At 39.7% G+C, this 24020-nt stretch overlaps 1 protein-coding gene across 7 annotated transcripts in view; it reads left to right on the top strand.

Annotated features, from left to right (window-relative positions):
• nup214 (nucleoporin 214) overlaps positions 1-24020 on the top strand; it is a 32365-nt gene that overhangs the window by 358 nt on the left and 7987 nt on the right. For 2 of the 7 annotated variants that reach the window (XM_026173656.1, XM_026173653.1), the window contains exons 2-32: positions 587-782; positions 926-1080; positions 1210-1408; positions 1502-1572; positions 1666-1729; positions 1935-2038; positions 4377-4483; positions 4655-4721; positions 5206-5329; positions 8494-8652; positions 11534-12008; positions 12099-12226; positions 12343-12431; positions 12885-12968; positions 14647-14796; positions 15044-15202; positions 15339-15442; positions 15557-15730; positions 16012-16094; positions 16200-16286; positions 16622-16930; positions 17101-17265; positions 17612-17723; positions 18294-18357; positions 19098-19167; positions 19261-19345; positions 19874-19926; positions 20021-21520; positions 22214-22281; positions 22403-22577; positions 22781-22933. In XM_026173656.1, the coding sequence (XP_026029441.1) occupies positions 587-782; positions 926-1080; positions 1210-1408; positions 1502-1572; positions 1666-1729; positions 1935-2038; positions 4377-4483; positions 4655-4721; positions 5206-5329; positions 8494-8652; positions 11534-12008; positions 12099-12226; positions 12343-12431; positions 12885-12968; positions 14647-14796; positions 15044-15202; positions 15339-15442; positions 15557-15730; positions 16012-16094; positions 16200-16286; positions 16622-16930; positions 17101-17265; positions 17612-17723; positions 18294-18357; positions 19098-19167; positions 19261-19345; positions 19874-19926; positions 20021-21520; positions 22214-22281; positions 22403-22577; positions 22781-22933 (5533 nt within the window). Of the gene's footprint in view, positions 1-586; positions 783-925; positions 1081-1209; positions 1409-1501; positions 1573-1665; positions 1730-1934; positions 2039-4376; positions 4484-4654; positions 4722-5205; positions 5330-8493; positions 8653-11533; positions 12009-12098; positions 12227-12342; positions 12432-12881; positions 12969-14646; positions 14797-15043; positions 15203-15338; positions 15443-15556; positions 15731-16011; positions 16095-16199; positions 16287-16621; positions 16931-17100; positions 17266-17611; positions 17724-18293; positions 18358-19097; positions 19168-19260; positions 19346-19873; positions 19927-20020; positions 21521-22213; positions 22282-22402; positions 22578-22780; positions 22934-24020 lie in introns of all 7 variants that reach the window. The other 5 variants (XM_026173655.1, XM_026173652.1, XM_026173654.1 and 2 more) reach the window with 3 other exon arrangements.

The following is a 24020-nucleotide window of genomic DNA, read 5'->3' as shown; positions in this document are numbered from 1 at the left end:
CCACTTGTCGTGGGTTATGTTTTCTGGTTTAGGTATCCTTATCCTCACGATATTTACTGAACTGTAATGACTATTTTGATACGATAAAACATTAAAGACTTTCACAGCGGTTTAAAAGCGTTTCAATTAAAAGTAGTTACTGCAGTTTTATTCATGCCTTATTTTAGCCCGCTACTTAGGGTTAGCACCATAGCCGGTGTGATGTTGTGCTTGTAAAGTTAAACGCCGCTGTGTTTGGTGGATTCGTCCTATTAAATTATGCATTTGTAAAATAACGTGTTCTAACACACATTGCATTTTTTTTGTTTAAGTTTTATATATTGCTGTAACATTACAACAAGCCTTGCACCGATTGCTAACACGATATGGTAACGTGTTAGCATAGTTCTAATTGAGAGGCATTACAAACATTTTGGCTTTGAGATCACCCTTCAGGCTCACCCGCTGTCTTGTCAACAATGTTTATTTAAAGTGTGTATTATTCTGTCTCGAAGACGCTGCGTTTGCATTTACCGAAGTGGACCCACAGTTGTTAACAGTTCATAACAGGTCACCATGAAATGAAAGTGTTTGCCTTTCGTTTTAGGATTTTCAGTTTCGTCAGATGAAGAAAGTCAGAGTGTTTGACCCCACCGAAGATTTGCCAAAAGACAGATCCAGCCTCCTTGCCATCTCAAATAAATATGGCTTAACTTTTGTGGGGCTTGACAGAACTCTCAAGGTGTACTTAACTCGAGATATTCTGGCTGCTGATAAAGGTGATGGCAACTCCAACGAAATAGGTATGAATACACATGCAGTTTTAAATAGTGCAATGATGACAGGTTAAAAACACAATGTTGTCATGACAGATACACCACATGTTTCATGTCATTAATAATTTTTGCTGTTTCACTGTCCACTAACATCTTCCTCCCTATTTTAGTCAAAGGAATACCAGCACTGACTGAAGTGACCGTGGAACTAATTTTGCACCACGTGGCTCTCAGTTGTGATGAGCTCACACTGTCCATGTGTGGCATGTCTGAGGAAGCTGGCTTGTTGCTCACATTCTATGATGTCCGCACGTTCATGAACAAGGTAGTTATTTCAGTCTGTCTACCTAATGTGTTAACACAGTCGAACACCGGTTGCCAAATTTCACCTTGTCTGGTAAATGTAATCATGTTGTCTGATATTTGTTTTAATTTGCATTCCTTGCTTTTCCAGGGAAAACTACAGAAGCTACCATTTGCATCGCACCAGCCAGCTGTAGCACCTGACGTCTTAGTGCAGGACCTGAAGTGGAATCCTGCGCAGGTGTCTGTGTTGGCTGTCTGCCTCTCTGATGGCACTATAATGATTTTGGATGTTACTGACAGTGTCAATGTGCAGGCCAGGCTGCCTTCTTCAAGTGGAATTACCTGCAGTGAGTGACACTCTTGACATAATTGGTAAATTTATCTGCAGTCCATATCGCTGATGTGGTTCAGTAGTTGTTTACTTGCTTTGTTTACCACAGTTTGCTGGAGTCCAAAGGGAAAGCAAGTTGCAGCTGGAAAAATGGATGGTACAGTCACACAATATACACCAGTAAGTTATAATAAGAAGAATTTTGAATTAAAAGCAAATTGCTTAACAGTCTTTGGAAGCTACAGGAACAGATTTTTCTCCTCTGTTCTAAAGGGACTGGAGGAAAAGAAAGTTATCCCATGTCCACAGTTCTTCACCCCTGGCGAAACTGTAAAAGGTAAGGTAGCCATACCTATGTATATAAAATTAAACTATGAAAATGGTCCGTACACTAAGGTTTTTATCTTGGTGGTGATAGATTAGTAATAGATTGCAGTGATTCCATAAAATATTTCAAGTTGTATAGGAAAAGGAGGAGCTGAGTCTTGCTGTTTTGTTGATGTTCCAATGTCTTGTCTCTCTTTCCTATTTGTCTCTCACAGCTGTGGATGTGCTGTGGCTGAAAACCTATGTGTTTGCAGTAGCATATGCTGCTGGAGATGGCTCACTTGAGACCCCCCCTGAGCTAGTGTTGATCTCACTCCCTGTAAGTATGCCTGGCATCGTTTTATGATTGATTTTTATCTGGGTTTATCAGGTTTAACAGACTGGTTCTACGGTCGAACTGCTGATCATAGTATGAAGCTCAGTTAAGACCATTCATGGGTATCGGGGGGAAAAAAATCATCACTGCAGCTCAGTTATGGAGAGTTAAATTTATTATCCACATTTTCATCTTGAATTTTCCTTGCTTTCGTTTCTAAGTTTTATCACGTAAATTTTAAAATTTATTTATTTATCAGTAATTTGACAGTGATAACAATGCAAGTAACAGAGTTAAACACATGTATCTAGCAGATTAGTTATTGATCTGTGAAGTGTGTGAAAAAGATGATCCAGGTTCAAACTGTAACAATTCAACTTATACTTAAAATATAAATGCACAGCAGTTTTTAAACATTGTTTACAAATATATTTGTGTATTTATGCTTGGAGTAAATACATTTAGATTATGGTTAGGAATTCATTAGAGCTGCTTTTAAGTCTGAAAATCTACAAGTCGTTTGATCACAGTCATCTTTATTCATAAATATTCACATCATCCCCACATGAAGTGAAAGAGAGCAGGAATGATCCAGCAAACTGATCATCAGAACATCTAATTGTTCATCATTAGTGTTTTATGCCTCCAGAGCTTTATACAGGTTTTAATAATTAAACAGGGATTAATACAGAAATGTTTCAGTGCAGAGAAAATGACCACAGAAAAAAAGCAAAGAATAACAGTGTCGATTGTTTTCAATGGTTGCCATTGGCAGCCATGAGTACCAAAAGAAACTTCACAGCATTTTTGCATACAGTATTCCTGTATGCCTGGCACAACCAGTCTGGAGGCATGTCAGTGCAAGCAGGTCAGTCAGTGGAGACATTTCTATGACACATCTGTGAAGGAACATAGATTTCCAGATGGTAGAAACAAAGATTTAAAACAAAAAACTTGCTTATTCCTATGAATCTGTGATATATTTATTTATTTACTTCTTAGGCTTCCCTTGGGTTTCAGTGCATGTAGTTCTGGTGCTCTGATGACATCACAGCTGTGCATGCAGTGACCAGTGCTTTGACCATAATTGGGCTTTTGTGCTTTCTTTTCATATTTACACTACTGTGCAAAAGTATTGAGTCACCAGTCATTTCTTCATATTTTGCTCCCAGTCAGCTACACTTGTAGTTTTTTTTTTTTTTTTTTAATGACAGAGAAAGCGTTATGCAGGCTCTCTGAAGGTATTTCAAGGTTTTTCTTTGGACATTGGCTGCTTTTCCACAATTTTTTTTTTTCCTGTCCAGTCCTTGTATCTGACCATTTTCAGAGGAATGTTTGTTTGTGTAAATTGAAAAAGGCAACACTGTATCAGTCATGGATTGACCTCCTCAGTGCCCATTAACAGTGTGGAATCATCTTAACAGACAATTTAACAAAACGCAACCAACATCCAAAGAAGAGCTTTAAATGGCCTTTAAGCGACTACTTAACCTCCTAAGACCTGAACTCTTCCATGGCATGCATTTTTAATTTCTCTTTGATATTTGGGATGATTGGCACCTGATGAATGTAAAAACAAAGAATTACCAGATCCTTTTTTTTTTTTTTTTAAATTTTTTAATTTTTAATTTTTTTACTTTTTGCTTCTGAGAAAAATGAGATCCACATATGAGCATATTTGTTTAAAAATTCAATAGAACAGTGGCAGTATAATGTCCTCGTAAGTGGATATCAGGCCCTTGTAGAGCAAAATGTAGTATTTTGGTCTAGACAACCCAAAATGTGATGTCCATATTGTGGACGCCAGGTCCTAGGAGGTTAAAGAAATTACAAGAAAGACTACATCAGAGAGTTCAGGCTGTGATGAAGAATAAAGGTGGTAATACCAAACTGTAAACCTTCAAGCTTGTTAAAATTGTACAAAGTTTGTTATATGCTGTATTTCCATTTCTGTTTGCAGATGTTCCAATAAATTGCTGCACCTGTTTCCCATGGGTAGCTTAAGGCATTTTAACAGTGTTAATGTCCAATCAGTTTTATTTATAAAACTCAAACTTGTATGTGTGTTAGACAGCTTTACAGTCTGTATACCAAGACTCTTGAGGCCCACTCATCCCCCTTAAATTTGTTTAACAGAAAGCAGATTTAGCACAAACCCCCCCCCCCCCCAAACCCTGAGACACAGTTTGATGTCACTAGCTGACAGGTTAATGCACATAAATTACTGTATGCATATTGTGGTTCTTTTTCTGCAGCTTACATTTTTGACATAAATTACAGTGCTACTGAAGTATGCCACTTCTCTACTCTAGATTTATTTATTTATTTATTTATTTTACAGAAGAAGGATGAGAAAGTGGAGCCAAAGTTTCTGAACTTTGGTGAATTTGTTTTTGGAAGCTGTACGGAGCGTCAGCACCACTACTTCCTCAGTCACGTAGAGGACTGGTAAGACTGATCCCAACTGATAGATTTGCTCCAACAGTGACCTGAAAGCCTGATTACTTATAAGCTAAAACTCATTGTTTATGCCCTGAAAGTTTTGTGCTTTGTTTGATGTTAAGGTCATGGTAAATTGAAGCTTTGTCTCATTGTTTTTATTTTTTTTCTTTCATCCAGGGACCTTGTGTTTGCAGCATCAGCAGCTTCCATTGAGGTCAGCGTCATTGCCAGACAAGACGATAAGGTAAACGCTAAAATGTGTGAAAACGTTTTAGGTTTGTCTAAATGTAGAGATAAATGAAAGTGGTCTTGAATGTATTGTCATTTTTCTACTTTGTCTTTACATCCGTTTGTTTTACTCGGTTAAAGTAAAATGCTTCCAAAAAATCGAGGAGGGTTGCATAAGTGTTACAGCAGCTTCTAGTCAGTCACAACATTTACCTTCTAAATAATTTAGATTAGCTAAGCTCCCACCAGGTCAAATATCCAATGCTTACCTGACTTTTTTGGTGACAGTTGAGCAAGCTTGTGCTTTTGCTGAATTTTTATCAATTAGGTAAACCAATAATTTTATCTGAGTGCTTCAACGTTTTAGTGAATTAGACTTGATGCTTTTAGGAACTGTAAATACCCCCACCCCCCCAAATCTATTAATTTTCCTTGGATTTTGTTTGAATACTTACTCTCTGTAAATGGTGATGACCATGCCTTATTTTTACCCCTTTTAGATGTGGGAAGTTTGGCAACTAGAAGATTCGAGCAGGGCTGAGCTTCGAGTGACTGAAACAAATGAAGACACTTTGCCCCTTGGCTTAGCTATAGATTACACCAGCCAGCAGGAAATCCACATAAGTAAGTGAATATGACTTTTTATGTATTTAGTTGCTTCACTTGTCTGAGCAGAAGTTAATTTCATATATAAAGATTATTACTGTTGTTGTTGTTTTGCCTTGTTTTTGTTTGTTTGTTTCTCTTTTTGTGGCATAACCTTCATAAGGACTTGGGTTATGATTCATGTTATTTCAGAATATATCAGACTTGTTGACTGTGTCAAATAAGCATGACCAGTCTGCGTACAGTACAATAAAGGTGATCTGTCTGTGCTACAGTTGTTGACAGAAATACTGCTGTCATTTGATTGAGCAAATGTTAACAGACATAACAACTGTAATGCCTGACTCAATGGAATCCCAAAAAACAAAGCAGGGTAGGGCTGCTCGATTATGGCAAAAATGATAATCACGATTATTTTCACTGAAATTGAGATCTCGATTATTTGACGATATTTATTTAACAATAACAATGTATTGAATAATGGCTTTAAAGATTGTCAAAAAATAATATAAAATAGTGTGCAAATACTGATAACAGTGCAAATGTTTGCAATATAAAAAATAAATGGAAAATGTAAACATCTATGTTCAGTGAACTTTGCAGTGTTGCTCTGTGGTGCAGCTACGATACCGTAGCAAAGTTTACACACTATGTCTACTTGATCCACTTCTGACTCCGCGAACCCATAATGTTTCCACACCACTGAAGGTTTTTTTTTTTTTTTTTTTACCTCCCTTTTCAACCAACGGCAGTCACTCTCCTCTCCAAATAACTTCTGCTTAGCTTTCCGAGCTTCCCTTGGGTCCTCTTAATTGTTGTGACGTGTGTTCGAAACGCAGAGCGGTGCACTCGATTTGTCACACGGAGCAGCGCGAGAGTAAAGCACGAGGGAGGTGCTAATAATCGGCTCAGTCATTTTTAATGATCGTTGAAAGCCCAGATCGTAATCGAGATTAAAATTTGATTAATTGAGCAGCCCTAAAGCAGGGTTTTAAAAAAAATGAGTAAATAAAAAAATCGTTACAATGTTGCCGTCTCTGCTTAAAGTCACTTTGAAAAAACAAAACCTTGACCTCATCTGGCACCTTGCCACGTAGATGTACACCTTTCACAGTGCTGGTGCTAGAAATGAGACCCAACACAGTCAGTGAGATTTATAAATATCATTAAGGATAACATTCAAGTTTAGTGAATAATCATGGATCACGATTTTGACATTTTCTATCATGGTAGTCAAAGCTTCTAAGAATTTGGATCGACACTGTTGGAAAAACGTGTGGATTGTGTGGGAAAAGTAATGCAGCATTTTGAACACTGGCGAAGCAGTGCAGTGTTAGTGCTCACCATGGATTTATTGTGTTTACGCTGTGAATCTGGTGATCAGTAGTGAGCTGTCTTCTAACTTGTGTGTCAGCAGAAAACTGTGGAAATAGATGGAAGAGGAATTAATGACTCGATCGCACCATAAGTCAGCAAAACACAGAGGCTCGTGTTAGTTTCGAGTGAATTTCTTTTAGCAGAGACAGGCGCATTATATTTGGTTGACTGTGGTGGGTGCATAGTTTCTAATTCTTTTTTTTCTTCTTCACCAAGACACATAGTGACAGTCTCTTGTTAAAGAATCAGACAGCTGCGGTGTAAAATAAATGGCCTGTATTTTTTCAATCCAGGGGTGTGAAAAACATCATTCAGCCCTCCTACCACGCTCTAAAGATAGGCGACGGTGCACGTCTCCTCTGCCACCAGACAAAAGTTAATTTGGTCATTTTTAAGTTTAGTTTAATTTAATTTAGTCGTGTTATCTCTTGTAGCGCATTCCCTTGCCTTTGTTTCAACTTTAAAATGTTTTCTGGTGAGAAGTCCCCTAATGAGCCAGTGAATCTTAAATCCGTCAGGTTTCTGTGTGCATACAGCATTCACCGCAGTGCTGTATTGCAGCATGTGTAAAGAATAGTGATAAGCTATCGTCTCAGTACACTGTTTTATCTTAACTGGCCCAGTCTGCCAGACATTCACGTAGAGCTGCTGTTGCTGTCTAGTCACATCTCTTCCTGTTCGCTCTACGATTCCCTCCCTCCCCATTACGGGAAAAAAAACCCTGCAATTTGAGCAACATTATGACATGATTGTAGTCTGATCAAAACCTTGATCTAAAGTTAGACATTAGGTTGGAAAAGCAAAGGGAGAGTAGGAGGGAGTTATCTGTAGGGAAAAATGCACTCATTAAAATGGCTCACACAAGCTAGAGGACCATAACAAACAACAAAGCCCAGACAATCCTGTTGCAGAATGCTGATGAGGTTTACCGTGTGCCTCTCCCGTCTGTTCGCTCCCTCTCACCCTCTCTCTGCTTGCGTCTCTAAAGCTTTCAAACTTTAGTTTCATAACAAAAAAGCATTAGATACAGTCTTTTGGGGTGGGGTGGGGGTGTATGCTTTCTTTTTGTCTAAAACTTTAAATCGCACTGCTTCTTCAAGTGTATTTCTTGGCATTTTATTTGTCAGTGTGGGTGTGTATTTGTGTGTGTACATTGACACTGATTATCATGCATGTAGCTCATGGGTCAAATAGGTGCAAAGTCGGTGGATATTAATGACGCGGTCAGAAAAAGCAACACTTTTTCATGCACTCATGAACAGTTATACTTGATAAATACAGTATTTTTAGATATAAAACGTGGTCATAGAGAAAACAAAGAGGACTGTGTGTTCAGTGTACTTTGTTGGCATTTCTGAAATGACTAGTATCAACTCTGACTAATGCATCTTTAATTTGTGTCGTGAATAGTCAGTTTCGTTATTTGAATGGTGGTTTAGACATGATTTGCCATTTTCTCTGCAGCCCACAGCATACTGCGAGGCTTTGGAAAGGGCAAGAAAGTGGGTGTGAGGAGCAGAAAATGTTTCAGGGTTTGGCGAGAAGAGAAAGGCATCTTACTCTTTTACCGAATTACAAATATTAGGACAGTTGTCTCTGTAACTGACTGGAGTATCTTTTTGAAATGAAGACTGGATACTTTTTTTTAACCACTAGAGGGCGTAAAGCTCCAACTTTAGTCAGACAACTATAGCGTGAACCTACTGTCTTAGTACTCAAATGTTCTTAAAACTTTTAAATATATTGTGTGGAGAACTGCTCAGTGTCTGACTTTGTTTATATCCAATCTTTCCACTCCCATAAAGCTGATGAGAAGACCTTGCCCCCAGCGCCCACAATGCTAATGCTTTCCACTGAGGGATTACTTTGTCCATTTGCTCTACTCAACCTCAATCCAGGGGTTAAGCAGCTAGTCGTGGCTCCTTCTAATCTGGCCTTGGAAGGGGAAAGACTTCCCAAACCTGGTAAGAAAACCTGTGAATTGGAACCGTGTTTGCCTAAAATATTTCTTCAATGTCCTAATGTATTGATAATGTATTGATTGCATAGTGTTTGAATTGTTACAGCTCCTCCTTTGGGGATTTGAAGTGACTATTTGTGCTGTTTTTTTTTGTTTTTTTAAATTAAAGTAACTTATAGCGTGCTGTGTATGTGGCTGAAATGCACATAGATTTGTCTCTATGTACAGCTCAGCCACTGTATTCAAAATGTCAGGGAACACAGAGACTTCCACAAACCACTCCTATGTATTTTGATGGATTAATTCGAAGTTTATGAGAATGCACCCGTTTGTTGGAAGACATAATTACACACTAATCAAAGTACATTTGTGAGTACTGCATTCTTTTTTTATGTTAAATAAACTAAACAAAATGACTGACTTAATCTTTAAGGAAGCAGATTTTCTGAATATATCCCTCTTGTTAATTTTGATGTCTTCTTTATGTCTTTAAATGTTTGATAGCTGTAAACTGTGTTCATACAACCATTTAAAAAGCAACCGAACACAAGTCATGGCAGCAACTCTGTGCATTTAGGCATGTAGACATATTGAGCATCAGAATGAGGCAGAAAAAGTGATTTCAGTGACTTTGAACAGGGCATGGTTGTTGATGCGTGTCGGGCTGGTCTGAGTTTTTCAGAAACTGCTGCTCTACTGGGATTTTGACACACAACCGTCTCCCAGATGATGCAAAAAAAGGCAAAATGAGCACCAGTTGTCTGGGTGAAAATGCCTTGTTGATACCAGAGGTTGGAGGAGAATGGCTAAACTACTGCGAGCTGATAGGAAAGCAGCAATAACTGCTTATTATAACCAAAAATATGCAGAAGAGCATCTCTGAATGCACATGTTGAACCTTGACGCAGATAGACTACAGCAGTAGAAGGTCATGGCGCTTTCAAAGCCCTGTCAGCTGAGATACTGAGCCTACAATTCACACAGACTCGCCAAAATAGGACAATAAAAGATTGGAAAAAATGTTGTCTTAGTCTTAAGTTTTGCTCCAATGTTAAGATGGGAGTGTTGGAATTTGAGTAGTTCTCAACTAGGGCTGCCACGATTAGTCGACTAGTCACGATTACGTCGACTATCAAAATCGTCGACGACTAATTTAATAGTCGATGCGTCGTTTGAAGCTTTGTAAGATCCCAAAAGACGCAGGAATAAGTAGTAGGATTTAAGAGTGTAATAACGGACTGAAACAGAAGATGGCAGCACTGCATGTACAAGGATGCCAGCTGCCGTTAAACCCCGGAGGAGAAGAAACTGTGTCCCAGAATTCATAGCGCAGCCCAGCTCAGTTTCCAACAATGGCGGCAGCTACTTAGTTTTAATATTACTCTTATTATTCTTTCTGGTCACAAAATAAACGTTTAACATATTTTATGTTAATGTAGCTGTGTAAACTTGAAATATCTGCTCAGTTTATCAAGACACATATTTTCAAAAGCGCTCCGACATTTTCAGAGACGTCTGTTACCCACTAGCTCGATAGCTAGCCGGGGGCAAGGCTCACTAGAGCCCGTGAGAACACCGGACTCCCGGCAGATTGTTTTCAAACCCACCGCCGTCTTTCGCTACTCAGGTTAAACATGATATATAAGTCACTTAGATAACTTAAAAATGTTAGTGTTTGGCTTTTTTCAGTATTTGTTCCTGAGTAAATCGGTTTGGCTGAGATCAATGTTATAGTTTTTACACAGCTGAATAAACGTCAAGCAGACAACTGATTATCAGAAGTGTGAGATGCTCGAGAATTTACTCCGGTGTCCTGTTATATTTTAGATAGCAAGGAGCAGACGGCTGAGTTTATTAAACTCCACCGAAACAATCTGCAAATTTCATTTACATTTAATAAACTATCATCTTGTCTTTATTTTTAGTTACCACATACCTTAAACACTTAAAGCTGTAAGCTAATGATAGTTATATAAGAGCAGATGCTGCTGGTGCAATAAGCTGTACGTTTTACGTTCAATGGATGATGATCTGATTAGTTGACTAATCGCAAAAATAATGGGTGACTCGTCGACTATCAAAATAATCGTTTGGGACAGCCCTATTCTCAACCCAGTTTATCTCTTTATTACCACAGTACAGCCATCATCTGCTGGCTGCTTCCAGCAAACAAAGTTCCATGTGACAAAACTCAGATAATCTCCACCTTATTTCATCCGATCTCTTGAGTTCATGTACTCAAATGGAATCGACAGTCACCAGGAGTGACTCAGTCCAGTATTGCACCATCTGGATGTGGAGGGTTTGCATCATGATTTGACAAATCTGCTGCAACTGTGTGATTATTATTATTATTATTTTTTGGTCATTTTAATAATATGGGCCAAAATCTGAGGAATTTTTCTGGCATCCTTTTCTAAAAAAAAAAAATCAAAGTAATTTTAATGGCAAAAAAGGTCCTACCCTGGATTATCAGGCTGTACCTAATATAGCAGCCGTGTAGTGCATTATTGGTTCTAGTAATATTTAGTAAAGAGTTTATTTCTCTAATTTTTTTGGTTGTTTTTCACATGTTGTTCACTGACATTTGTTAAATGTGACCAACTGTTTTTACCATGCAGTGAGCTTTTACTACATTCTCAAGTGCCTTCTATTCTATGAACAGCTTTTTCTTTTTTGGTTCAGTCAGGTTCACTCATAAAGGGGTCATTTCTGCAGATACCTTTAAAAACTGTCAGAAATGTGATTTTAAAAATGTTTTTTCACCTTTCTACTTTTTTTTTTTAAACTAGTAGCTTGTGCTTGTAGACAAAACTCACACTGCTTTAAATGTGATGAGATCAAATAAAAGTAATCTTTGTTTGTTTGTTTATGTTCTTTCACAGGCTCTTTAGCAACCCAACCACCCAAAATTGCTGCCTCAATCCCATCTGCCCCAGCAGCATTTCCAAGCCTTGGTCTTACTCCAGCAGCTGCTTCCAGTTCTCCATCCCCTGCTACTTCTTCTGCCGCTGCACCGTTCAGCATTGTTCCAAAAGCTCCTGTGTCATCAGCAGCATCAGGCTTCACTTTCTCCATCCCAACTACCTGCTCCACTTCAGGCCCTTCAGCTTTCTCCCTGGGGGGTTCTGCACCTTTTGGCTCAGGGTCATCCGGCTTCTCTTTTGCTTCGAAACCTCCCTCTGACACTCCCTCTGCACCTTCAGCTTTTTCTTTCAACAACCTTTCTGTCAAACCATCAGCAGCACCAGCTCTAACTCCTCAGAGTCTTGCTAAACCATCAGCAGCACCAGCTCTAACTCCTCAGAGTCTTGCCACCCCTGCGTCCCAGTCTGCAGTGAAACTGAATCTAAATGACAGGTACTGAACTATCACGTGTTTTTCATAGTATTAGTCCTAAGATGTCGATTTTTGTCTAAATGTTTAAAAATTGGTCTGCTTTTTCCAAAGATTTTCAACAGTGGAGACTACACAACCTCCTTTCTCCTTTAACTCCCCACTGTCCAAAACGGTTGCCACGACTTCCAGTAGTTTAACTGCCCCTCCTTCTTTGGCCAGCAAACCACCAGCTATTTTAGGTAAGAAAGGTGTTGTATTTAATGTAATTAAATTTATGTTGTAGTTTTTCTTACAAAGGTCCTCTTGGAATCTTAATTGCAAATGCATGTTGTCTGTTGTTCCAAATGTGTATCAGCTCCAGTGCATCCAGTTCAAACCAGTGTCTCTCCAGCAGTTGTCCAGAAACCTTCTCCTGCTGTCCAGACCCGTACCCAGGCTCCACAGGTCTGATCTCTTTGCTGCGAAGAAAGTTTACTGTTCTTATATCAAATAGGTTTCTTTCAGTGATGTGGTAGACTTTTTCGATAGATTAAAAAAAACAACCTTTTAATCACAATTCACCAATGACATAAAATCATGATGATTGGTGTTAAATTTGGTCACTCCCAAAGGAGGTGTTGTCATATAGAGCCCTGGATACGTAAGCAATTAACTAATTGCAGCAAAAAATATATTCACAAATCCTAAATAAAGTAACACAAAACAAACTTCTGTTTAACTGTGCAGTCACTGGTTGCTACTGGCAACAGACTTCAACTAAAACAAAGTGAAACAGACAGATTAAAAGTAATATCAGATGACAGGCATTTTGATATATTTTTTTTAGTTCAGACTGTTTTTTGTGTTTGTTGCTGACAGTGAAAAGTAACTTTTGATATACTTTTCATGAAAAAGCAGGCCGGTGTCAGTGTGAAGGCCCTGGAGAAACAGCTACAGCAAAGGAAAGACTCTGATCCCATCATGGCTGGCATATTGGAGGAGGTGAGACATATCATGTACTGTCGTGCCATGTAGCAGTGGTTTGTCGGGGAAGAAATGCTGGGTTTTGTCGTGTGAATGCTTTAAATCTCTAATATATGGGTTCTTGAGCTTGTAGAGAAAAGAAAGTGATAAGATGAAATGCACCATATCAAGTGTGGACCTCAATCAGAATGCTTTTTAATTATATAAACTAACAAATAAATTATATAGAGAACATATAATACTACAATATAATTATACCAAATACATAATAAATAAATGCGACTGAGCAGAGTTGAAGGTGCTATGATTTTCACTGTGAGTAACCAGGAGGAAGAGGATTAGAAATGAGTGTTAGGGGGGACAATTCAGGTTGAATGTGTTACTGACAAAACTGTCCAGTATATCCACTATCTCACCTCTGCACATGTCCAAAGCATCTCAAATGATGTTGAAGACAGAGCTGCCAGGCAGGAGGAAAAGTCCTCAGAGGAGCGTTATAGATCCAGTTAGGGCTGTTCAATATAATGATATATATTGGATGACGATATAGAAACGTCTATCGTTTCATTTTACGCTATCGTTTGTTTCGTGCTGTCGCAAAATAAACTGTTTACGGCAATATTTTTTCATCGTTTTGATGGTCACTGTAGTGGCTATATTAATTTCTTAAAGTTCTCTCTTTCTCTTATTTAATATAACCACACTACAACAACGACGGTAACAGCATCGCGTGTCCGCTTGTTTGTTCCACATAAACCTTTCACAATAAAGCTCAAGATCCTGTTGAGACTTTTCAAAATAAACTGAATCACGTGAAAGAGCAGATTATTTACGGATGAGAATTAAAAAAGAGCCACCAGGTGCTAAAAAATAAACCTTAGACTCGAATGTTAGAACAGGCTTTTCCCCGCAGCACGCTGTGTAATAAATACTCACAAAGAAAACGGCGGCTGTTACAACTTGTGTCTAAAAATGTATAGTTTCATGCATCGGTTAAAACACTTGACTCCAGCTACATGACGCGCAGCTGGAAACACTTCCTGCAAGACGAGCCGCCCGAGATTCACAGAATTTACAGAAAATGTTAAATTTCTGTGATTTATATCGTTATCGGACGATAGAATTCTTATACCGGGATATGAGATTTCGGTCATATCGCACAGCCCTAGATCCAGGGCATCCAGAGCGTTGGTGGGACAGAGTCACATGCTAGGGACAGGGTTAAATGGAGGCAGATCATCTGCTGTATGAACCTGTAAAGCAGCTTGAAGAAAAAGAAGAAATGAATACATTATTTGTTTAATTGAGCTAAGTTGTTTCTTGTGTTTCGGGTGCTATAACACAGTAATTTCCCAACATTTGGGATCAATAAAGTACCTTCTTATTATTCACATTAATGTTATATGGAGGGACAAAAGATAACAAACAAGTACATATTAATGTCATTATTTTATAAGGATACATCAGATTAATTATGTGCAATAATGTGTTTCGATAAATAGAGCAATAGGCATAGGTACATTAGTTGAAAAGTTATATCACCAGCTTTAATGGTGCAGGTGTCTAGTTGGTAACTAGTTTCAAAGACTTGACATACAAAGTTGTAGGATTTACGAAAAGGTAGTGGACTTTATTCAGGACACCACATGTGGTGTCTGGCAGAACATTACTAAACATGTCTCTGACTTGCCATCAGATCGCACACTTCCAGAAGGAATTGGATGACCTTAAGGCACGAAGTGCAAAAGCTGACTTTAAGGTTGGTGCTGATGAGGAAATGAAGGAGTTGAGGAAAGAGTCGGAAGACCTCCATATTTTCACCCTGGAAATCAAGGAAACTACAGAGGTAAGACAATGATTGAAACGCTGAGTCCTGTTCACAGACTGCTCTTCTTCCTTTTAACATTTGATGTTGAGAAAGCCAGTAAAAATCATTTCGAACAACCTTAAATTCTGCAACCATAAGACTTCAACCACTGTGACTTTAGAGTCCTGTCTGAAGCAGTGTTTGGAAGATGGTGTCACTCTAGGTTGATAAATCATTTAAAACCTCCTTTCAAGCCTTTTTGTGTGTGTGTGTCTGTAATCTTTAGTCACTCCATGGTGACATTGGCACACTGAAAACTTCGCTACTGGAAGGCTTTGCTGGGGCAGAAGAAGCCAAGACCCAGAGTGAACTGAGCAAAGACAGAAATTACAGACAGCTACTTTACAAAAAGCCTCTGGACCCACGCAGTGAGGAACAGCTCAAGGTGAGAAATAAAATGACAGATTACCCCCAAATCGTTTGCATGAATTGACAGTTTTAAGGTTTTACATATTCTTATAAAAATAATCTCCTTCATCGTGTATATTTGATCTTTTTTTTTTTTTTTTTTTTTAATTCAGGAGATTCGAAGGCTATACCAGTATGTTATGTTCACTGTGGAGGATGTTAATGATGTCTTGGATGTGGAATGGGAGAAACACTTGGAGAAGAAGAAAAAGCAGAAGTGAGTTTTAAAGAAAATGGCAGATAATCCCACCAGCAGTTTGTGTGTTGGATAGAAAGAGAGAATAAAAAATTGGATGGAGTATAATTTGTTATTAAATAAATCTCTTTACAGACACATGGTTGTGCCTGGACGTGAGGGTCTGTTCACTACACTGTCCAACAATCTGTACATCATCAACCAGCAGAAGAACAGACTGGACCAGCTGGTTAAGGAGCTCAATTCACTACGCCTCTACAGCAAAACAACCACTCCTGCTAGAAGTCCTGTGACAGCAACGACAGCTAGGTAAGGCCTGGCTGCAGAATGTGGGGGGAAAAAACAGGGATTTAAGAGGATATTAGGAGTTAGTTATGTGCGGTAGTTTAAGGAAAGACTTAAGTTTTAAGTTAACCATTATCTATGGTTTATAAGTCAGTTTTTAAGTTATTAAAAAGGGTTTTAGTCAGCTTAAACATCATGTATGGTAAAGAATGGTTCCAAGCAGCATTCCTTATAATGTATGGATGTTCACATGCTTCCATTTGCTCCTATTGGATAAAAACACCATGTTTTTGTGTTGTTATTAGTTTGGAAAATGACCTTGAGACTTTAAGAGATGCTCTCCTGAAAACCAGGCTGGACCCTACCCCTTCTAAGACCAAATCTCCAGGTATTGATTTTTTTTCCCTACCGTCTGCATAAAAACAGCACAGGATATATTTAATCATTTCAGTATATTTTTCAGTATATTTCAGTATGTATGATGTCTCTGCAGCTGTCAAGATATCACCAGTTAAACAGTCCCAGCTGCGCAACTTTCTCTCAAAGGGACAGATGCCTCCTGTCCGCTCAACTGCACCAGGTACTAGAAATTTATGGTTACATGAAAGTTTTATCCTAAATGTTCAAATGATTGTGGATTTCGCCTTTTGAAAAAGTATACAAAAAGCCTGATTTTAAAGTAAAGGGATGTTAATCAAGCCCTCTTAGTGTGTTTCATAATAAATCATAGTAAATGTGAGTGCTAATTTCATGTCGACAGTAGCTTTTTCCTCACAACTGCAAATGCCAAATTCAACACCCGCTTCATTTCAGTGATATTAATATTGAAATCCCTATGCTGATGCTCATACTGTGGAATGCAGCAGCACCTCACATATTGGAATTGAAATGTATTTATTCATTTTTCTGTTTCAGCCAACCTATCTCGCTCAGCCTTCCTTTCACCTAAATACTACGAGGACTTGGATGACGCGAGTTCAACATCTTCCCTGTCCCAGTCCCTGGAGCCTCACCCGCCTCACTTGGAGCAGGAAGAAGAGGAGCTGCAGACACGGCCCCCTCCCATGTCCTCCATACCTCCAACATTGTCCACCCCCCGCCACCCAACCGTTGTGAGGACCCCCTCTATCCAGCCGGGCTTCGGAGCCATCCAGTCCACCCCTTTATCTAAAATTCAGTCAGGACAGGGTATGGGCTTTGGACTCAGCCCTATTGCCAGCCCCAGTAAGTAAATTATACCAACTGTTGCTGTTCATAAAAAATTACGAGGATGCATTCATGAATCATAAATGACTTCAAGTTATAATGCCATATTTTACTGAACATAAAGTAATGTCGCTAGTCTTAGATGTGGATATTTTTTGTAGATATTGATTACTGCATTAATATTCCAGTTCCAACAAATAAGATCAACCTCAGCGGGGCTGAGAGCACGGCTCTCGCCACAAAGACAGTCAAGCATGGAGCTCCACCAACCGAGAGGACCGCACCCATCACCATCTCTGCCCAGCAGGCTGCAGCCAATGCTGCTTTACGCAGACAGATGGCCAGTCAGTTGGGTAAGTAACATTGTGCAGCAGTCAAAATGTATTTATTTGTTTTTAAACAATGAGGAAGATGTGCACATTTGTTTTTAGCTACAGTGGGCATTTGGGGATCTTTTAAATATTGTTTTGTTATTCCCTCAGTAATTCACCAGGGGGAGACAAAGACTTAAAGAACAGATAATATGTAACTGTTAGCTCATTACCACATCCTGCCTGAGAGTAATTTGCTAAAATGTTTCCATGTAAACAGAGCAGGCTTAAATAAACCTGGAGACATTCAGTTTGATTGCTTCTGTCTCATCTGGTACCTTTTTTTCCAGCTGTGAATTGCTCTAATATGCATGTGTTTATATTCCAGCTGTGATCAATACTTCACTGACAGAGTCCACCTTGAAGACTGTTCCTCAGGTGGTCAATGTTCAGGAGTTCAAAGACAAGGGGACTCCTGTGGTGGTTCCTTCCAACATCAGGTAAAACCTAAAACGAAGGTCACTTCTCACCTTCTCACCCCCACTCCTTTAAAGGCAATTGAGGGAAAGCAGATAAAATGTGTCAAGGGTAAACTACAAATACGGCAAGACTATAGCTTCCAAATAAGATAGTAAACCCCAAGTAGAAGTCTATTTGTTTTTATTTTTGGTCAGTGTTACAAACTATTCCTCTGTATAACTGTAAACGAGATTACTGGCATTACCTAAGACTTATTATTTGTAGCTATTAAAAAGAATCAGTTAGAAAATCAGTTAATAACCAATTCCTTAAAGATTAGCAGATATTTAGACATAGGTGTGGGACACTTGGATGTACTTGATCAACATGTAGTTGAAACATTTTTGATGTATTCTTATTTTAATAATCACTAACATAGTCAGTAATATGAGGGTGATACTATAGCTTAACTGGGTGACCAGGCAAGAGATATGGTAAAGGCTGCTGCGAGGGACCCTTGCCATAAACATACCACTAAATAATGTAAATTTAAAAATATTTTTGTGCCATGTGAAAACTGTGCCCTCTTATGGTTGTGTTGATGTCCCCAGCTCCTCGGTACCAGATCCAGGATCTCAGGTCTTTGCAACAGTTTCTTCCAGTCAGGCCAAACGGGTGAGTAAATCCATCACTCACCAACCTGTCATTTTGTCTTTGACTTTCTTGTTACTGTTACTTGGGTGACATATTAATTCAAATTAAATAATCTTCACAACACAAATCTCAGTTGACTTGCATGTGAAATATTTGAAACCATTTTTATCTATATTTTAAGGAATAAATAAAAACTTTAAATTGAAAAAAAAATCATGTAAAAAAACTTTACCTTTCATGTGGTTTTGTACTTTTCCAAGGAGTGCCACCACAAACAAATGTCTTCAGTATATTTTTATGTGTCCACGTGCTAAATAGTAAAAGTTATTATAAAGGTATATTCATAGCTTTATGTTCGTCTTCTCACAACTTTCAAGAACATTCAGCATGTGAGAATTCACAGTTTGCTGACAGTTTTTCCTGTGAAGACCATTATCAAGATGGGTGAGAAATGTCCCACCTCCCACCCATGTTGATGTTACAAATTACAGTTGGGTGACAGGGGTACTCCTCGCAGAAATCCTGTTCTTGTGTAGCTCCAAGTTCATGTGCTGCACGATTACCTATAGACATTTGTTTTGTTTTTTTCTCTATATCTGCCTTAAGTTTATGTCTTAGTGGACTTGAGCTTTCACCTGAAACAATCCTGTGTGTTATATTTTTTAAATCGTGAATGCATCATAGTAGTGTTGTTTTTCTGTAAGGTTAACAGTTAGGCTGTAATATTAATTTCATACATGTATTTAAAACTGTCTCGGCAGAATCCTGTCCAGGGTGTCCAAAAAATGCCTGCAGAGACTACAACCATCCCACAGAGCAGTTTTGTTTTTGGTAAGCACTGTTACACACACACACACACACACACACACACACACACACACACACTGTAAAATCCTGACATTGACTATAAACTTTTTCTTTCAGGTCAGCCGTCCAAAACTGATGCTTCTGTTGCTACTCCTAGCTCAGCTGAGCAAACCAGCAGCAAGGGTTTTTCTTTCAATTCAGTGTGAGTTGATGTTTATAAATATAATATATTTTTAATGGCCCAGCAGTATTTTATAGATTATACACTATGTTTGTGATTATTTTTGTTCAAGTAATATCTATCCACTTATTAAGACTAAATCATTATTTTTGTCATAAAAAGACACTATAATAGAAAATGTTTTAAGACACATTCCTCTAAAGGCCAACTTATTTTGTAACCTGCACTCGGGGGTGTATATGAAATGCATCCTCTCACAAAGGATTTGGGCCCGCTTACTAAAGCTTTCCATCAGCTTACAACTATGCTTGACTGGGTGGTAATAGCTCCTGGAGCAAAATCATAAGTTGTGTACTGAAAGAGTTCTCTAATGTAATCCAAATCTAGCCTAATAGGTGAGCAAGTGTTTACATGGCTGTATTGCTGAGATTGGCTGGTTAATCCAGCATTTTTCACACGTAAATATGTCTTGTTACAAAATATAATGAGCATCTCACTGTTGCTGCATTTAAACTTAAATGGTGGTTTTGTTTTTTGTTTTTTTTTCAGGTCCTCAAGCTTCAGTTTTGCTTCAGTTACACCAGGAGCTGGAATGCCACAAGGTACAAATGATATAGCAGCTTGTTAGGATAGATGTAGGAGCTGTGAGATTACTGATGCACATTATTTCTGTTTTTCTTTCTCCTGTTTCTCCAGTGAAAGATGCAAGTAAATTCTCTTTTGGTGGAAATGGTAAGATGGTGTTTGGCCAGGCTGGAGAAGAGTCATTCTCCTTTACCTCAAAGTCCACCTCCCCTGGTCTTGGCACTGGGTCTCCCACTTTGGCTCCAAACGCAACAGTTGAAGGTGCTAAACCCACCTCGACCACAGCCACTCTGAGGATAGAGCCACAGCCTCCAAAGACAGCTGGTGGCGAGACTCTGGGCATTTTTTCTGGACTAAGGGTGGGCCAAGGAGAAGAAGCTAAAGATTCCTCCACCAAACCTGCTGTGGCAGCATTTACATTTGCGGACACTGGACTTGGCAAGGGCAAGGGAGCGACACAGTTTAGTTTTGGAACAGGTCTTCCAAAATCTGGAGAAGATTCTTCAGCACCAGACTTGTCCGAAGGCACCCCGTCAGGCAGTCTGTTTAAGCCTCCTGAATCAAACGCCAAGCCAGCCTTCTCCGTTCCACAGTCTAGCTCAGCCAGCTCAGCTTTCGCCTCATCTTTCAGTAGTCTTCTTGCAGCTGCACCAGAGACGCAAGAAGAACCAAAAGCTGTTCCTCAGTCTTCAGTACCTGCTTCGCCCCCTATAAAAGAACCTCCCACCAGTGAACCTGAAGTAGAGAGCACCAGTCGTCCTGTGATACCTGAACCTGCAGCACCTGCAACCACCCAGACCCCTGCAGTGTCAACACCTGCTCCTGCTTTGGCCGCACCTGCCCCTACCCCAGACCCTCCCTCGACTTTCACTGCACCAAAAGAAGTAAACCCTCCGGCACCATCCAGTGCCCTGTCCACAACAGAAACCACCCCAGAGCCATCTACCACTGCTACTGTACCCTCTTCAACTGCTGCCACCGCAGCACCTGTATCTCAGGCAGCTCCACCAGCATTCCAGATCCCCACGTCTGACAAGCCAGGCTCCATTTTTACTCAGCCCGCTCCTGCAACTACAGACAGTAGTTCTGTTGGAGTCACACCAGTTATCAACACAGCTGCCCCAGCTGCAGCTACTCAAACCTCTACCGTTGTTAGTAGTGCAACAGTGACTGCTGTGAATAACGTGTTTGGGCAACCTGCTGCACCTCCAGCTTCCTCTGCACCAGCATCAACAGGATTCAGCTCAGCTGGGTTTGGTACATCAGCTGGTTTTGGCAAATCTGTGTTTGGCCAGGTTAGTGGCTTCGGCCAGCCTGCAAGCAACACTGGAACATCGAGTGGATTTACTTTTGGACAGTCTGCATTTGGAGCGACTTCTAGTAGTGCAACTACTGGCGGAAGTCTTTTCGGTGCTTCTACTGCTACCAATGCAAGTTCTTTCTCCTTCGGGACGAGCGGTGCTAACACAGTAAGCAGCACTGGCACTGGGCTGTTTGCACAAAGCACAAACCAGGCTTTTGGCCAAAGCTCTGGATTTGGACAGGGATCTGTGTTTGGGAGTAACACCACCACATCCTCATCTTCAGGATTCAGCTTTGGACAACCGTCAGGTGAGTCCGATTCTGGACGTGATTGGATCAACTTCAGAGCTTTTAAAGAAATCATTGGCATCTTTATTTAAAACTACTGTAAGTTCTGTGGCTTTTTATAAATTGGAAAAATGACACCAAATGTCAGAAAGAAATTGGTATTGAAAATTCTCTCATTTCGCACCCGCCTAACAGAGACCACACTGTGTCACCGACATGATGAAATGATCAATAACCAGAGCTTCTCGGCTGCATGCTGTTCAGTCACATTTGACAGTGATTATACTAACACTGTCTGACAGCTTATGAACTGTGATGTCTGTAAGGTTAGTGGGCAGTGGAGGATGTGCAAAGTTTTACACTCGCTCTGGCTGACCTCCACATGTTGTGGTAAATGTGGCACTTGTGTTTGAAATGGTATCATCTTGCAGGAAAGATTTGTGGTGTACTGTCAGCCTGAGTGGGATGGCGGGTGTTGTGCCATTCCCAAAGCTTCTATAAATTCTCAGAGCAGTATGAGAATGCCACAGCTGATGTCAGTGCATTAACTCAGCAGTTAGTCCCAGCTTGGCATTCCTGATTTCATACTTTATGGGGGGGGGTCCCACTTTTCACTCTGTAGTGATGACTATAAAATGGGCCTGGCATCAAGGGCCAAATGCAGTAATCTGATCTTGTCTGTGTTAATTGAATTTGTCTTTTGTTCTCAAACAGGTTTTGGCTGCTCTTCTGCCAACCCGGTGTTCGGCCAGCAGTCTAGCAGTGGCAGTGGATTTGGACAGGTATGACCCATCTTTTTTTTTTTTTTTTTCTTTTTTCTTTTTTTTTGTTAAACCAACTTTGGGAAATTTCTTGAATTCCCTTTCTTCTAGACAAATTTTTGAATTAATGTTTATCTCCCAGCAGCAGCCGTCATCTGGGAGTCTCTTTGGTTCCAGTTCAGCCAATACAGCAGTCTCATCTGGTGGTGGAGGATTTTTCAGCGGCCTAGGAGGCAAACCAAGCGAGGACGCTGCCAACAAGAATCCATTTGGCACCACCTCCTCCACTGGAGTGTTTGGACAGTCTGGTCAGACAGGTAGGCTAAGATGTAATAAAACTGCAGATTAACTAGAAAATTTGAACTGTAGTTGCCGATTTATGTCAGGTTCAGAAATATTTTCATCATTTTTGTTCAAGACTTTGTTCTGAGTCAGCGGTAACTACTTTGTCAAAGAACAAACCAAATAAACCCAGATCATTTTATTGTTGTGTAATTACATTTACCTGTCCGTCTTCTAGGTACCAACAGTCTCTTCGGTAATAGTGGTGCCAAGACCTTCAGCTTTGGACAGTCCTCCTTTGGGGAGCAGAAACCTACAGGGACCTTCAGCACTGGTGCTGGAAGTGTAGCATCCCAGGGCTTTGGCTCATTCTCTACACCATCAAAACCAGGTACAGCTTTCCTTGTAATTTTAATGCATTTGTTCTTCACTCCCTGCTTTTTAGTCTTGATATATTTTCACACGTTTTGAAAGTTGTGCATAGCTAGTTGTAATTCACAGGTAACGTTTTATAAGATTTATTGCTGCTGAGATTTTAAAACAAGACTTGTTTCTATGTGCTGTTCCCCATTGCTTTGGAAAGAGCGTATTTTTGGTGAAAACTGAGAATTTTTTTGTTATGTTAATTTAAATAGATATTATAGACATGAACACAGGGCTTGAAAGCAGAGTTTAAAAACTGTCAATATTTCATTTTGGATTTGCAGCTAAAAAACATATGTGCAAACTTTAAGACATATTTAGGAGTTCTTGTAAAAGTACAAACATCGAGAATAGAAGGATCCTTTCTGTCAGACACACACAGTAGGCAACAGAGAGACAACAATGAAGACATCATGTATTTTTTTTCCCCTGTTCAAGTAATATCTATCCACTTATTAAGGATAGACTAAATCATTCAGTGGTCTTTCTAAACTAGATCATTTGGTGCTCTCCTGCTGGTGGCTGTATTTGTACATGAGTAAAAGGGAAGGTTTAAAAGACAGTAGTTGGACCTTCTATGATCCCTGGTTTGGAGACGGTGGCACAGGCAAAAGGACAGAAGGCAGACCTGGAGGTAGCAGAGCTGAAGATGCTAAGATTTTGCTTGGGAGTGACAAGGAGGGACAGGACTAGACATTTGTATATCAGAGGGACAAGTGAGGTTGAGCCGGTGGTTGACAAAGTCAGAGAGGAAAAACTGAGTTGCTTTGAACATGTGTAGTAGAGGGATGGTGGGTATAATGTACAAAAGATGTTGAATTGGCAGCTGCCAGATGGGAGGAAAAGATCCAGGAACCAGGAAAACCACAGAGAAGATTAATGGAAGTAGTGAAGGAGGACATGCAGAGGGTTGAAGTGACAGAGGTGGATGCTGGGGATAGTGTGAGAAGATGGAGGCAGATGATCCGTAAAGGGAGCAGCTGAAAGAAAAGGATATGTCTACATTATGTATATCATGATTTAAATGTTTCTACATTTGTTAGTCACACCAGAAA

The sequence above is a fragment of the Astatotilapia calliptera genome, chromosome 7 (assembly GCF_900246225.1).
Source record: "Astatotilapia calliptera chromosome 7, fAstCal1.2, whole genome shotgun sequence".
Classification (NCBI taxonomy): domain Eukaryota; kingdom Metazoa; phylum Chordata; class Actinopteri; order Cichliformes; family Cichlidae; genus Astatotilapia; species Astatotilapia calliptera.
This window is presented reverse-complemented; position numbering and strand designations above follow the sequence as displayed.